General features: G+C 49.7%; 2 protein-coding genes and 1 long non-coding RNA gene across 3 annotated transcripts in view; 2 read left to right on the top strand and 1 right to left on the bottom strand.

Annotated features, from left to right (window-relative positions):
• Nucleotides 1-922: 922 nt before the first annotated feature.
• On the bottom strand, nt 923-4,303 carry LOC104002656 (uncharacterized). Its single transcript, XR_675028.5, has 2 exons — nt 4,073-4,303; nt 923-1,482 (listed from the first exon to the last, which is right to left on the bottom strand). It is a non-coding gene; the product is annotated as an uncharacterized LOC104002656 (long non-coding RNA).
• AGRP (agouti related neuropeptide) lies at nt 2,104-3,021 on the top strand. The gene is made up of 3 exons (XM_054669427.2): nt 2,104-2,323; nt 2,482-2,567; nt 2,774-3,021. Exons 1-3 carry the CDS (start codon nt 2,194-2,196, stop codon nt 2,954-2,956), a joined length of 399 nt encoding a protein of 132 aa, XP_054525402.1. The 5' UTR covers nt 2,104-2,193; the 3' UTR covers nt 2,957-3,021.
• A 31-nt stretch (nt 4,304-4,334) lies between the features above and the next one.
• The window catches only part of ATP6V0D1 (ATPase H+ transporting V0 subunit d1), a 42,924-nt gene continuing 32,061 nt past the window's right edge, over nt 4,335-15,197 (top strand). The window contains exon 1 of the mRNA XM_016930056.3: nt 4,335-4,641. Coding sequence (XP_016785545.1) covers nt 4,512-4,641 — 130 coding nt within the window. The 5' untranslated portion in view covers nt 4,335-4,511. The remainder of the gene's footprint in view (nt 4,642-15,197) is intronic.

Here is a 15,197-nt window from a genome sequence, read left to right as displayed (position 1 = left end):
CCGTTTTTTTTTTCTTTAGTTTTGTTTTTGTTTTTTGAGACAGCAACTTGCTTTGTCGCCCAGGCTGGAGTGCAGTAGCGCGATCACAGCTCATTGCATTTTGGCGGTGGGTTTTCTTGATATCTCCCCCACTGGACCTGACCGGGGCATGGGCTGCCCTGTGAGTGCCTCAGCCCGCGTCCATCACTGCCCATGGGGCTGATACACCTGTGTGCACACACTCAGGTGAAGACAGCCGCTGCTCATAGGTGAGGTAAGACACTGAGCACCTGGGTGGGAGGAGATCTTCCACTCCCACTCTGTCCACACCTGACCATGAAGAGCTCTCCATAGCATGGATGCTGACCAGGCCCAGCCTGGGTGACAGAGTGAGACCCTGACTCAAAGAAAAAGACATAATGAGGTGTGATTTTAATTTCTTGGATGTCCCAGTATATATAAATGTTGGGAGTATGGATTGCTTCATTTCATTTTAAATAGCTTTTTTTTTTTTAAGATGGAGTCTCACTCTGTCACCCAGGTTGGAGTGCAGTGGTGCGATCTCTGCTCACTGCAGTCTCTGCCTCCCGTGTTACAAGTGATTCTCCTGCCTCAGCCTCCCGGGTAGGTGGGATTACAGGCATGTGCCACCATGCCTGAATAACTTTTGTATTTTTAGTAGAGATAGGGTTTCACCATATTGGCCAGGCTGGTTTGAACTCCTGACCTCCAGTGATCCGCCCACCTTGGCCTCCCAAAATGCTGGGATTACAGGCGTGAGCCACCATGCCTGGCCACCCTTTATCTTCTTTTCTTTTTGAGACAGGATCTTGCTCTGTCACTCAGCCTGGAGTGTGGTGATGCAGTCATAGCTCACTGCACTCTCGAATCCCTGTGCTCAAGCCATCCTCCCACCTCAGCCTCTACTACAGGCATGCACCACTACACCCAGCTATTTTTTTATTTTTTGTAGCAACGGGGTCTCACCATGATACCCAGGCTGGTCTTAAACCCCTGGCCTTGTGATCCTCCCACCTTGGCCTCTCAAAATGCTGGAATTACAGGTGTGAGCCACCATACCTGGCCCCCTTCATCTTTTTTCCACTGCCTTGTGCCAACCCAGTTTGTGCACTGGGGCCTTGCGATCCTCTCAAAGCTGATTCAGCCTGCATTCCTTTCCCAGATGGACACGTGTGTGATAAACAGCTCTGCAGTGGGGTGAGGGAAGGCAGGGGCAGCGGGGTCCTGTATGTCCTGTCATCTCCACAAAAGGGCAGTCCTTACCCCAGCCTTGTGCTGATGAGACCAGGCATAGACAGTCCTGACGACACAGGGCGGAAGGGAGCAGCCATTAGTGCTAATGAGGCAGGCGGCCTGAAAGCTTTGTACTCTGCAGTGGCTCGCCCACCCAGGGAACAGTTCGTTCTGTTTCCTTGGCTTCCAGGAACCCTAGGCAGAAAGGGGTTTGGGGACAGGAGCAGGAGTGGGCGGTCTTGGAGAAACCTGGAGGGAGAAAGGGAGGGGAGGACCAGAAATGTAGTCAGGAGGGCCTAGGATTGGTTAGGTGGGCTTTTCCTTCCCCTTTCCCTCCAAAGAAACCCAGGTTCTGGTTCTGCACCTACCCCTGCCCAACAGTGGCCATTGGCCCATCACCCGCTCCAATGTCCTTGACCCGAATTCTTGGAAGCACAGGAAACAACATGCCACATAGGGGTTGAGTAAGCATCTCTGGGGCCACAAATTAAATTAAGCTTTCAGGGCCGCCTGCCTTGTTATTGCTAATGGTTCCAGCCCTGCTCAGCTCCTAGGTCCCTGTCCTGTGGAAATTTGTGGACCCTGGGCACCCTCTCTTGCTCCCAAATTTTAATCGGCTCCTGGAAACCTCACCCCAAATTGGAGATAGGCACTCCTCTTGTAGAACAAAAGGCTCAGGTTCAGGGAGTGAGGGCCTGAACTGTGCCCCCACCCTCCAGGAAGGGTCCTTCACGGCCTGGCTGCAGGGATCAGTCACGTGTGGCCCTTCATTAGGCCCTGCCATATAAGCCAAGGGCACGGGGTGGCCGGGAACTCTCTAGGCAAGAATCCCGGAGGCAGAGGTGAGTCCTCAGGTTGGGCAGGGACTCCTCCTCTCTGTGGGGTCTCTATCTGGGCACCTAGAGGGGACTCCAAGGATGAGGAGGGACTAAGTGGTACATCTTCCTGCTGAGCCAGGCCATGCTGACCGCAGCGGTGCTGAGCTGTGCCCTGCTGCTGGCACTGCCTGCCACGCGAGGAGCCCAGATGGGCTTGGCCCCCATGGAGGGCATCAGAAGGCCTGACCAGGCCCTGCTCCCAGAGCTCCCAGGTCAGTGTGAGCAAGGGTGGGACTGGGCGGGGCCTGAATACCCTCTGGCCACAAATAGTCTCCCCTGGCATAAACCCTCTTTCTCCCTTCCCAAACCCTCCCCTGGGAGGTGGGTGCTTTGTGCATAGGGGTTCCTGCCCTCACATCCTCTGCCCCAGGCCTGGGCCTGCGGGCCCCACTGAAGAAGACAACTGCAGAACAGGCAGAAGAGGATCTGTTGCAGGAGGCTCAGGCCTTGGCAGAGGTAACTGCTCAGGGAAAAGGGTAAGGTGGTGGCCCTTGGGAGGGGGCATTGGGTATTAGCTCCTCTTCCCAGCTCCAAACTCCCTCACCAGCGATGACACTACCGACCACCTCTCCCCATGCTCCACTGCCATCCTGCACAGGTTGGGACAGGTAAGATCCCTGGATCTGTCTTTAGAGGCCTGTGCTGGTTCCCCACCCCTGCAGGTACTAGACCTGCAGGACCGCGAGCCCCGCTCCTCACGTCGCTGCGTAAGGCTGCATGAGTCCTGCCTGGGACAGCAGGTGCCTTGCTGTGACCCATGTGCCACGTGCTACTGCCGCTTCTTCAATGCCTTCTGCTACTGCCGCAAGCTGGGTACTGCCATGAACCCCTGCAGCCGCACCTAGCTGGCCAACGTCAGGGTCGGGGCTAGGGTAGGGGCAAGGAAACTCGAATAAAGGATGGGACCAACCCCAAGGCTGTGATTATTTCAAACGTGGCCGTCAAAGGAGGGAGGGTTCATGGAGGGGGTGGGAGTGTCACCAAGCCAAGAAACCACACATACTCTTATCCCAGGGCCTGGGCTACCCTATCATAGGAGGCACATACACGGGCGCTTTTAGGGGTCCTGGTGCCCCTGGGAAAAGTAGAGAAGAGCCGCACTCCAGCTTTCGAAAATCTTGTACAGCAAGTGCGGGGAACGCAGGACGCAGCGCGGCACAGGGGCTATCACTCCTGGCTAACGAATAAGCCTTAGGCTCCAGGGCTTGCTGCTACTTCCACGCAAAGCCTGCCCCTCATCCTGTTATCAAAGGGAAGGCCAGGAGTGTGCGTTGTTCAGGTCCTTAGCGTTTCGAACAAAGAATTGAACAAAACCCAGAAAGTAACAAACGAATGACACACAGGAAGGAAGCAGAAAGCTGGGATTTGTTAAAGCGAGAAAGCACTACGCAGGGTGGGAGTGGGCCTGAGCAAGAGGCTGAAGGGGCTCAGTTACAAAGTTTTCCGGGTTTTAAGTACTCCTTTTGCGGTCCCTGTCCGTTACCCCTTATCTGGATGAAGGGTTTGGTCCATGGCTAATTAATCCATTTATGCCTGAGGTTGCAATCTTTTTGAATTTTTGCAATCAGACCTTGGCCATGACCTTGAGCAGTAGGATATAAATAACTCCCATATGCTTAGCGTTCCAATAATGGAACACAAGGCATAAATGGGGCTAAGGTGAATTGGCGCCCTATGCAGATGAAGGGATGGCCCGTGCTTGGCCCGCAGCCAATCCAAGGCACTCTCCCTTTCAACTGAGACGTGGTGGAAGGGGGAGGGTTGTGGGGACAGTGGCCTTTGATCCTTTGTTACTTGGACATGGGGAGATGGGGTTTTTCTTTTTGGTTTAGCTTTAGTAAGCTCGCCTTAGTTGGCCTCCGGTTCCCTGCCCCCAGACCTTGGTGTTTTCCCTTGATTCAGCTTCAGAATTCAGCACGTATTGGCCTCAAGTTCCCCGCCTCCAGAACCTATTCTCCTACCTCAATCGGACCTCAGTTTCCCTCTGGGGAGGAGGCTGGCCCAGCAGTCTGGAAACTTTCCAAGCTTGAGAAGGGCTCGCTCCCTTCTTTACCCCGCCCGCCCTGCAGCGCCAAGTGCAGCAAACCGGGGAAAGCTAGAGAAGGCCCAGTCAAATCCCTGCGGCCACAGGCGCCACCAGGCGGCCGGCCTCAAACTTCCTCTTTTTAGCGCGCAGGCGCCGCAGGGCCATCCCCAGCCCACGCCTGCACCGCGCTTCCGCGCAGCCACCCGGAAGCCGGGCACCGCTCAGAGCCACGCCCCCTTATGGTAACGTGAGGCGCTTGCGCGTCACCTGACGCACTTGACAGCCCGCTGAGGACGCAGCGTCAGCTGACCTGGGGAGTCGCGATTCGTGCCGGCCGGTCCTGGTTCTCCGGTCCCGCCGCTCCCGCAGCAGCCATGTCGTTCTTCCCGGAGCTTTACTTTAACGTGGACAATGGCTACTTGGAGGGACTGGTGCGCGGCCTGAAGGCCGGGGTGCTCAGCCAGGCCGACTACCTCAACTTGGTGCAGTGCGAGACGCTAGAGGGTGAGCCGGGGCCGCGAAAGGCGGGGATAGAGGCTGGCCGGGGCTTGAGGGTTCAGAGGTGTAGGCCGGGAAGCCGGAAGGGGGGGTCTTGAAGGGCCTGAGAGGCCTCTCTGGGAATCCTGGGGCTGATAGCGGACGCGCAGGAGCGGGATCTACCTCTAGCTGTGGCTCGGCGCGGGCCCAAACTCAAACAAGGCTTTAAGAACCGCAGTTGTTCGCCTCTGCTTGGGCCACCTTTTCTCTCGCTGTGCTCACCCTGCAGTTTGGGAGGAGGGAGTGTTTCGGGGGTAGTTCGTCGGTGCGAGGTGTGGCCATACAAACCTCTTTACCCTGACGTAGCCCGAGAGCTGTCGCGTAGCAACTCTTAGGGAAGCTAAGCGGAAAAGTCCCCCACCTCTTCCCCCTCCCCCCGCCAAGACACTAAGGTCTTTGGGATCATCGTGTCTTCGCGTTGGCCTGCGGGGTGAGCCTTCCTGGGGAATTGCTGAGCCAGTTTATCGAGGGTTTTCTCCCAACTCTGAACTGCTGGCTGGGCAGTATCTCCTGAAGGCAATGTTTGGGAAAACAAGGGTGGCCCTTGCAGGTCTGGAAGTTCGTATACAAGTATTTGGCCAATTAATCCCACCTCCTCAGCGAGGGGGATGCCTGTTGGGACAGGGTTTCTGAGCACAAGAGTAATGAGAAACCGAGTTCCCCTTTCTTCTCAGCACACACCTCCAGAGTGGCGTTGACTTCTGAGGCACAGCTCCAACAGATGTACTGAGTTAGAGGTGTCCCTAATTCCAGTCTTTGCCAACCACTCCCGCTCCAGGTGGTAGGGAAGGGAAGGGTGGCCAGGATGTGAGGGGATCCCTGATCCTCAAGTGGTACTCTTGAGCAGAGGTGCTGATAGCCTCGTAATTGGTAGCTGGGTGGGGGGAGGATGGCCAGGTGTTTCACCCACTAGAGAACATTTTCTCATCAGAAACTTCGTGAGGTTAAAAGTGAGCTCAAATAAAAAAGTCATTTATTGTTTGCCTTGCAAACTGGACCAGTAAAGTGAAAATAAATACCTTTAAAATAGAAAACTTACCGTTAAAATACAATAATTGTAGGTGTTATGATTTTAATGTAAATCTGCAGTACAGGCCAGGCGCGGTGGCTCACGCCTGTAATCCCAGCACTTTGGGAGGCCAAGGCGAGTGGATCACAAGGGCAGGAGTTCGAGACCAGCCTGGCCAAAATGGTGAAACCCTGTCTCTACTCAAGATACAAAAAATTAGCTGGGCGTGGTGACAGGCGCCTGTAATCCCAGCTACTCGGGAGACTGAGGCAGGAGAATTGCTTGAACCTGGGAGGCAAAGGTTGCAGTGAGCCAAGACTGCACCACTGCACTCCAGCCTGGGCAACAACAGAGCGAGACCCCGTCTCAAAAAAAAAAAAAAAAAAAAAAAAAAAAAAAAATCGGCAGTACAATAATTGTAGGTGTTATGATGTTAACGTACATCTGCAAGAAAAGTTGTTTACCTTACTTATGTGAGTGGAGGTGGGGAAGGAGAGCACTTTAGGATGCTGGGTAGTAGGCATCTGCCAGCAACCGATTACCCTTACTGTGGTAAAAAGGGGAGAATAGAGGGAGGCTGCCTGGGACAGGGCCTGGCACACAGTTGGAGCTTAATGTGAGTTTTGTGGACTGCCTGGGACTTGTCGAAGGTCTTTATTTGCCTAAATCTAAGGTGAACATCATTGATCATCAATAGACATTCGGTTGGTTGTTTCCCTTCTTGACTTTCCTCACTCCTGCTGCTGTCCGCTCTCCTGTAACAGCTTCTGGGGGCACAGGGTTCTTCCCATCTTCCCAGGGGACCCTCTATCATCCCCCATGAACATGTTAGGCCGTTCTTTCTACACATTTTTCCTATAACACTGCTCAACATAGGCACCCACCCTCCCGCCCTCTGCCCCACCTTGTAGAATACCATCCGGATCTTTAGTGTGGCATTCAGGTATCCTTTGCTCATTCACACACATTTCTTTCTTTCTTTTTTTTTTTTTTTTTTGAGACAGAGTCTAGCCCTGTCACCCAGGCTGGAGTGCAGTGGCGCGATCTCTGCTCACTGCAACCTCCACCTCACCAGTTCAAGCCATTCTCGTGCCTCAGCCTCCTGAGTAGCTGGGATTACAGGCATGTGCCACCATGCCCAGCTAATTTTTTTGTATTTTTTAGTAGAGAGGATTTTGCCATATTGGCCAGGCTGGTCTCGAACTCCTGACCTTAAGTGATCCACCTACCTTGGCCTCCCAAAGTACTGGGATTGCAGGCGTGAGCCACCACGCTTGGCCATTCACACACATTTCTATCCCTCATATCCCTCATGCAAGCCATCCCTCCAGCACTTGGTGCACAAAGTGTGGTGGACTTTGGAGTTAGGCAAACCTGGGTTGAATTCCAATCCTGCCAATTACTGGACTACTTTAGATAACCTATTTAACACCTCCGGGCCTTGGGTTTTTCAACTGGTGTATTAACGGCACCTATCTCATACAGGTTGTGAAATGTCAACAAGCTACAACATGTAAAACACTTAGCCCAGCACCAAGGACAGAATAAGCGCTAGGTAAATGTTAGCCCTTGTTTTCAGTATTGTTTGTACCTGTACCCTCCAGAATTTCGCTTTCCTCTTTTCTCTTTAAAACTGTTTATTGACAGGGCGCAGTGGCTCATGCCTGTAATCCCAGCACTTTGGGAGGCTGAGACGGGTGGATCACGAGGTCAGGAGATCGAGACCATCCTGGCTAACACGGTGAAACCCCGTCTCTACTAAAAATACAAAAAAATTAGCCTTGTGTGGTGGCGGGTGCCTGTAGTCCCAGCTACTCCGGAGGCTGAGGTAGGAGAATGGCGTGAACCCGGGAGGCGGAGCTTGCAGTGAGCCGAGATCGAGCCACTGTGCTCCAGCCTGGGCTATAGAGCAAGACTCCATCTAAAAAAAAAAAAAAAACTGTTTATTATGGATACTGTCAAACATATACAAATAAGAAGCAATAATATAATGAGCCCCTAAGTAATAATCATCTAACTACAACAATCATAAATTCTTATTGATAAAATAATTATCTGTCTTGTTTCAATACTAGTTCCATTTATACCCCCACTCCCAAATTATTCAGAAGTAAGTCCCAGACAGCATACCATTTCAGTTGTAAATATTTCAGCATCTCTGAAAAAAGTCATGAGTATTTTTTAAAAATGACAATATTATTCCTCCTTCCTTAAAAACAGTAATTTGTTAATGTAATCAGATATCCATTTAGTATTCAAGTTCCCCTGATTGTCTCAAATTTTTAAAATATGATTTATTTGTTTCAATTGGGATGCAAATATGATCCATACATTTCAGTTGATACTCTCTCAAGTATTTTAATATATAGATTGAAGTTAGATCACTTGATTAATAGATTTTCCATCCATCTCAGTTTTACTGATCCCATCTCTGACATATAGTTGAACTTGTTCCTCTGTCCCTTGTTCCCACTTTAAATTAGTAGTAGATCTAGAGGCTTGCTCAGATTTTGGTTCAATTCTTTTTTTTTTTTTTTTGTAAATACTTAATAGGTGATGTTTGTACTTCTTTTTTTTTTTTTTTTTTTTTTTTTTAATTTGAGACAGAGTCTCACTCTGTCACCCAGGCTGGAGTGCAATGGCGCCATCTCGGCTCACTGCAACCTCTGCCTCCCAGGTTCAAGTAATTCTCCTGCCTCAGTCTCCCAAGTAGATGGGATTACAGGCACCCGCCACCTGGCTAATTTTTTGGTACTTTTAGTAGAGATGGGGTTTCACCATGTTGCCCAGGCTGGTCTGGAACTCCTGACCTCAGGTGATCCACCCACCTCAGCCTCCCAAAGTGTCAGGATTACAGGTGTGAGCCACTACACCCAGCCAATGTTTGTACCTCTATTGGGAGGCACGTAATACCTAGTTTCTCTTTTTAGGATGTAAGGAATAATTGACATTTATTGACTGAAGCCATCGTTTCATCGGGGGTTGCAAAATAGTGCTATTCTAATTCTGTTTCCTTCTGTAGTTGCCAGCTTGACTACTTCTATGCCTGTAAACTTCCAGTAATCAAGTACTTAGTTATCCTGAGATACAGTCTGTATAGGAGAGGTTAAGATAAATGCTTATTTCTTTCCAATAGTTACCAGGTTTCAAAATAATGAGTTGTTTCACTGACATCCTCCAAAAATGACTAATGAGGTTTTGTGACTAAACCAACCAAGATTTGTTTAGTATTATAACACACTAATGGTTTTTAATGTATTTGTTATGTTTCAGTTGATTAATCTTATTGATGCTTAAATTGTCTCTTGGCCAGTGGAAGCTTTTTCAGTTGACTGCCAAGTCTTTTTTATATAACCCTGTAGCCATTGAAAGCTTCCTTACTATCTGAGATGTCTGGTTTTTTTTTTTTTTTTGGAATGGAATCTTGTTTTCTTGCCCAGGCTGGAGTGCAGTGGCACGTTCTCAGCTCACTGCAACCTCTGCCTCCCAGGTTCAGGTGATTTTCCTGCCTCAGCCTCCTGAGTAGCTGTGACTACAGGCCTACGCTACCACGCCTGGCTAATTTTTAGTAGAGATGGGGTTACACCATGTTAGCCAGGCTGGTCTTGAACTCCTGACCTCAGGTGATCCACCCACCTCGGCCTCCCAAAGTGCTGGGATTACAGGTGTCAGCCACTCCATCTGGCCTGGGATGCCCATATGTTCTAATCTTACCTTGAAGATTTCTTGACCCAGACCTAGAGTCTTCATTTCTCTTAGGAGACTTGGTTCTTTGTATTACAAAATTGTATTTAGAGACCATAATCTGAGTCATATGGGGTTCTCACTGATACTGTATTGGACATCAGTCTTGGTTTTTTCCATGGCTAGTTTAGCTCTTCTCTTACTCAGAAACTTGGAAAATACAGAGAAGCAAACAGCTTGCTGGATTATGTAGCACCGCTTCAGCTGATGAGTACCAGAATGCCAGTTTCCTAATTTGGAATGGGAGCTCTACCTGATACTTGGGCCAGTCAGGACATCTCCCTCCTGTTGCAAAGAAATATAATTAACACTCAAGAGGAGTCCTGTGACCTTCTCAGCTTCCATGTGAGCTAGTGATCCTGGAAATTGTTCTTCTCAGCCAGAGAGTTAGATCGTTGGAGGCCATGGGTGAAGCGCCCATGTTTGATGTGCTGGCTGTTGTCCAGAACACTTTTATCCCTCTCTACCCTGATTCATTTGTCTTCTGTCCATTACATCTCTTTGTGCCTTTCAACATTATTTCACAAGAGACAATTTTATGCAGGAAGAAGAGAGACTCCAGGCTGGACTTGGCCAATCACCAGTCGCAATGTCACATGAAACTGCAGATGCAAATGTTGATGGTGTGGCAAGTCGTTTAGCACAGACTGTGGGGTGGTTAGGAGTGTGGCTGGAAAGTTAAGGAGAGATTAGCTCTAGAAGGATTGTAAAAACCATAGAAAGGACTCTGTCCTGAGTGCAGCGGATGGGATAGTAAAACTATTAGACTTGTACTTTAACAGGATACCTGCAATTTGAAGGTGGAGGCCACCCTGGAGGCAGAAAGAACAGTTTGCAGGTTCTTATAGTAATCCAGGCTGGCGGTGAAGGCAGCCTGACCTCAAGCATTGGCTGGGAGTATTGTAGGAGAATTTTAGGAAGGGGATTTGATAGGACTTGAGCGTTGGGCAAGAAGGCTGGGGGAACAATAAGTCAAGGTTGATGTCCTCATCTTGGCTTAGGCAACTGTGTAGGTGGCAAAATGAAATGATGGTGGCATGTAGGAGAAGGAACACGTTGGAGAAGTGAGAAGATGAAATTGAGGGATCTGTGAGCCATCTGAGTGGAGATATGAAGGCTATTTTTGGTGCTCAGGTGTGACAGTTCTGAGCTTGGGAAATTGAGATAGCGGTGTGTCCACGGTCCCCAAGAGATAACCATGGAATCAGAAGACTAGAAGCTGAAGATGGGACCATCCCCCAGGAAGCACTTCAGTTGATCAAAGGACTTGGGGGAAAATGATGGTCCTGCCAAAAAGGCCAAAGGCATTCCCTGAAATGTGGGTAGCTCCAAAGGAGAGCCTGAAAATAAATGAGGTAGTGAGTGCCAAATGTGGCCAAGAGATTGATAAAGTCAGCCTTCCATTTGGTTTTGCCATTCAGAGGTCATAGGAGACCTTAATGAGAACAGAAGAAGGTGAGGATAGAAGGTGACAGCAGTGGATGGGCAGAGACAATGTCTAGACAGTTAGAGAAGACCTTACTGATGGACTGATCCCAGCGCAGCCACTTAACTGGTTTTGTGACCTTGGACAAGTCATTTATCCTCAGCTGTAAAATGGGAATAATATTAGGGTCTCTGAGATGTTTGTGAAGTGTAAGCACAGGGCCTGGGACCAAGTGAACAGTTGGAGAGGCCAGGTGCTCCACTGTGGTCATTCCCTGCCGTCACTCCTAGGAGACAGGTGCCATGGTGGGCCTTGAGTGGCTAATACAAGTATGTCACACAGGTCTTGCTTAGGGCAAGTGTGCCTGTCTAACAGGCAGACTGAGTGACCATCAAAACAGCATTGAGTGCACAGTAAGTGCAGGGTACTTTAGGGAGGGGATGTTATGTGGTGGGTGGCGGTTAATGGGTATGGGCTTTATTTTTGGGGTGATAAAAATGTCCTAAAACTGGCCAGAAACGGTGGCTCATGCTTGTAGTCCCAGCACTTTAGAAGGCCGAGTTGGGGGGATCACAAGGTCAGTTCGATACCAGCCTGGCCAACATGGTGAGACCCCCATCTCTACTAAAAATACAAAAAATTGGCTGGGTGCGGTGGCTCATGCCTGTAATCCCAGCACTTTGGGAGGCCGAGGTGGGCAGATCACGAGGTCAGGAGATCGAGACCATCCTGGCTAATGCGGTGAAACCCCGTCTCTACTAAAAATACAAAAAATTAGCCGGGCATGGTGGTGGGCGCCTATAGTCCCAGCTACTTGGGAGGCTGAGGCAGGAGAATGGCATGAGCCTGGGAAGTGGAGCTTGCAGTGAGCCGAGATTGCACCACTGCACTCCAGCCTGGGCGACTGAGCGAGACTCTGTCTCAAACAAACAAACAAAACCACAAAAAATTAGTTGGGCGTAGTGGCGGGCACCTGTAACCTCAGCTACCTGGGAGGCTGAGGCAGGAAAATCGCTTGAACCCGGAAGGTGGAGGTTGCAATGAGCTGAGATTGCACCACTGCACTGCAGCCTGGGTGACAGAGTAAGACTCCATCTAAAAAAAAAAAAGTCCTAAAACTGATTGTGGGGCGGTTGCACAATTCTGTGAGTATGCTTAAAACCATGAATTGTACACTTTAAGTTGGCAAATTGTATGGCAAATGAATTATATCTCAGTAAAGCTGTTGCTGCGCCGCCCCCCCCAGCCCCAAATTAGCCAGGCCAAGAGGTGGGAAGAGCATAGGGAGAAGGAATGGCATTAGTAGTCTCAGAAACACGAAACTGCCTCGTGCATGACAGCAGCCTTGGGAGGTGGAAGGAGAAAGTAGAGTGTGTGTCGAGGATTTGCAGCAGCGAGGTCTGGATAGATGCATTGGGCTGGTTCCTGGAAGGCTGTGGGTGTCTTAGAAGGACATATTGCTCAGGAAGGATGAAAGTTATGGTAAAAAATTGTTTTAAAAAGAGAGAGATTCTTAGATTAAGGTTAATGTGTAGGAAATGTCTTGTTTAGGATTTTCTGTGTATGGTCTTGCCTGGAAATATATATTTTTTTTTTTGAGACAGAGTCTTGCTCTGTTGCCCAGGCTGGAGTGCAGTGGCACGATCTTGGCTCATTGCAAGCTCCGCCTCCTGGGTTCACGCCATTCTCCTGCCTCAGCCTCCCGAGTAGCTGGCACTACAGGCACCCGCCACCACGCCCGGCAAATTTTTTGTATTTTGTTTAGTAGAAACGGGGTTTCACCATGTTAGCCAGGATGGTCTCGATCTCCTGACCTCGTGATCCGCCCGTCTTGGCGTCCCAAAGTGCTGGGATTACAGGCGTGAGCCACCGCGCCCAGCCGCCTGGAAATATTTTATTCATTTCATTTTGTTTGTCAAAGGAAACTCTATTGAATTGGTGAAATTAGATGACCACAACTTGGACAGCAAGATGAGCTTAGCTCAGTCCTAAATTCCTCTGAGTCAAACGTGATCCAAAGGAAGAGATGACATGGTACTGGCAATCTAGTGACTACAAGCAAGAGAGAGGAGCTGGGGGCTGGGGGAGGGCATTGGGAGAAGGGTGTGCAGAAGGCAGTAATGGAAAGAACATTTACTCGTGGAAGGAAGGGAATGAGCATGTTGAGTTGTGAGAGCCAGGACCCCACACAAGCCTGAAGTTTTTCCCTCTTGTTGGCCCCACTGCCCTGGGCAGTGGCATTGCTGCACAAGGAGACCCCAGTGCTCAGTGGTGGATGAACTGGCACAGGTTGTTGGTGGTGTCTGGCAGCCTGCTGCACTTGTTGCTCCCCTCCAGCTTGCTGCTGCTGCTGCCTGCGAGAATGAGGCCCCAGAGCAGGAATGGAGGCTAGGGCTAGGCAGGGGGGAGGTTTGGCATCTCGCTGTCATGAGCCAGTGTGGGAACCTAACCCCTCACTGGGTGAAGAAAAGGGGAATTGTGGAGGAGGTAGGGTTGGTGGTATGATACAATTAGAAACTCACTGGGCCTGGTGTGGTGGCTCACGCCTGTAATCTCAGCCACTGAGGAGGCTGAGGTGGGAGAATCACTTGAGCCCAGGAGTTTGAGGCCAGCCTGGGCAACATAGTGAGAACCACCCCCCGGCCCAATCTCTAAAAAAATAATAATATGGGAGGCTGAGGTGGGAAGGTCGCTTGGGCCTGGGAGGTTGAGGCTGTAGTGAGCCGTGATCACACCACTACACTCCAGCCTGGGCAACAGAGAGAGACCCTGTCTCAAAAAAAAAAAATTAATAATAATTTTTTTAAAAAAAGAAACTTGCTCTGAGAGGGGGATGATTAATCTGTATAAAATTACAGCTAGATAGGAGAAATAAGTTCTATTCTATACCATAGGGTGACTGTATTTAACAATAATTCATTATATATTTTCAAACTGCTGTAGGAGAGGATTTTGAATGTTCTCAACACAAAGAAATAATAGGCCACGTGTGGTGGCTCATGCCTGTAATCCCAGCCCTTTAGGAGGCTAAGGCAGGTAGATTGCTTGAGGTCAGGAGTTCAAGACCACCCTGGGCAACATGGTGAAACCCCCATATCTACTAAGAATACAAAAATTAGCCGGGCGTGGTGGCGCATGCCTGTAATCCCCAGCTACTTGGGAGGGTGAGGCAGGAGAATTGCTTGAACCCAGGAGGCAGAGGTTGCAGTGAGCCAGGGTCACCCCCACTGTACTCCAGTCTGGGCAACAGAACCAGACTCTGTCTCAAAAACAAAGAAATAATACATGTTTGAGTTGATGGATATGCTAATTACCCTGAATTGATCATTACACAGTGTATATATGTATCAAAATATCACATGTATCCTATAAATATGTGCAATTGTTACACGTCAATTATAAACAAAAATGAAACTTGCTCTGAGGCTCTAGAGGATGGATTTGTGGGAGCAGGCCAGAAGCAGGACACTTGCTAGCTGCTCTTGCAGCTCTCCAGGTAGGAGAATATGGACTAACCAGGGCTGGAGTGGAATGAGGGGTGATGAAGGACCAGGTCAGAGATCAGCTTGGGAGATGAAACCCACAAGATTGGTCCAGTTTTTATTAGATGTGGGTGAAGAGGGTTAGAAGTCAGGCTGCTGGCTTAATAAATGACTGGGTGGATGCTGGAGCTCCTTTTGAGATGCGGGCTACCAGAGAAGGGATAGGAAAGTTAGGGGTGCAGATTGGGGGGTGGGAGGGGAAGTATTCTATCTCAGATGTCTGAGGGAGTCCGGCAGGCAGTTGGCTGTGTGAGGTAGTAACACTAAAGATATTAACCTGGAAGTCACCAGTACACTGGCTGGTGGCAGTTAGGCCCGCGCCAGGCCATCTGTTGGCTCATAGCCAGGGCAAGCCTGCCTTGGAAGCCTAGCTCTGCCCACAATTCCTGCCAGGAGGCTAGAGAGCAGCCTTAACTGTGGGCCAAGTGGACACAAGTGTGGCCTAACGAGGACACCTGGCATGGAGCCCAGTTTGGCAAGCGGAGCAGAGAGAGGGACAGCTGGGCTCTCCCTCCAGATTCCTGCCGTGTCTCTTCCTGCATGATGCTGGGGCATGGTGGTTTTTTGTTTTCTTGTTTTCTTTTTGACTAAATATAATTTTTTAATTCCAAAAAGTTGGTAGAAGGATGACTTGGTGTAGACTCTCCAAGGGGTATACATTGTCACCCCTTTGTCAAAACACTGCATGTATATACCGTGCGACCCTGCAACCCAACTTATAAGATTGTGTCCCGTAGATTAACATGGGATAGCATGTACAGAGGTGTTTACGCCAGCCTTGTTGGTAGCAGCAAACTATTAG

The sequence above is a fragment of the Pan troglodytes genome, chromosome 18 (genome assembly GCF_028858775.2).
Source record: "Pan troglodytes isolate AG18354 chromosome 18, NHGRI_mPanTro3-v2.0_pri, whole genome shotgun sequence".
In the NCBI taxonomy this organism is placed as follows: Eukaryota; Metazoa; Chordata; class Mammalia; order Primates; family Hominidae; genus Pan; species Pan troglodytes.
The sequence above is the reverse complement of the archived record's forward strand: the minus strand, read 5'-3'. Positions and strand labels throughout refer to the sequence as shown.

Bases quoted from the DNA above. Each gene is read 5' to 3' on its own strand.
- AGRP (XM_054669427.2), top strand. From the start codon at position 2,194: ATGCTGACCGCAGCGGTGCTGAGCTGTGCCCTGCTGCTGGCACTGCCT. The intron at 2,324-2,481 runs GTCAGTGTGAGC...CCTCTGCCCCAG, and splicing joins CCTGCTCCCAGAGCTCCCAG to GCCTGGGCCTGCGGGCCCCA. The intron at 2,568-2,773 runs GTAACTGCTCAG...CCACCCCTGCAG, and splicing joins AGGCTCAGGCCTTGGCAGAG to GTACTAGACCTGCAGGACCG.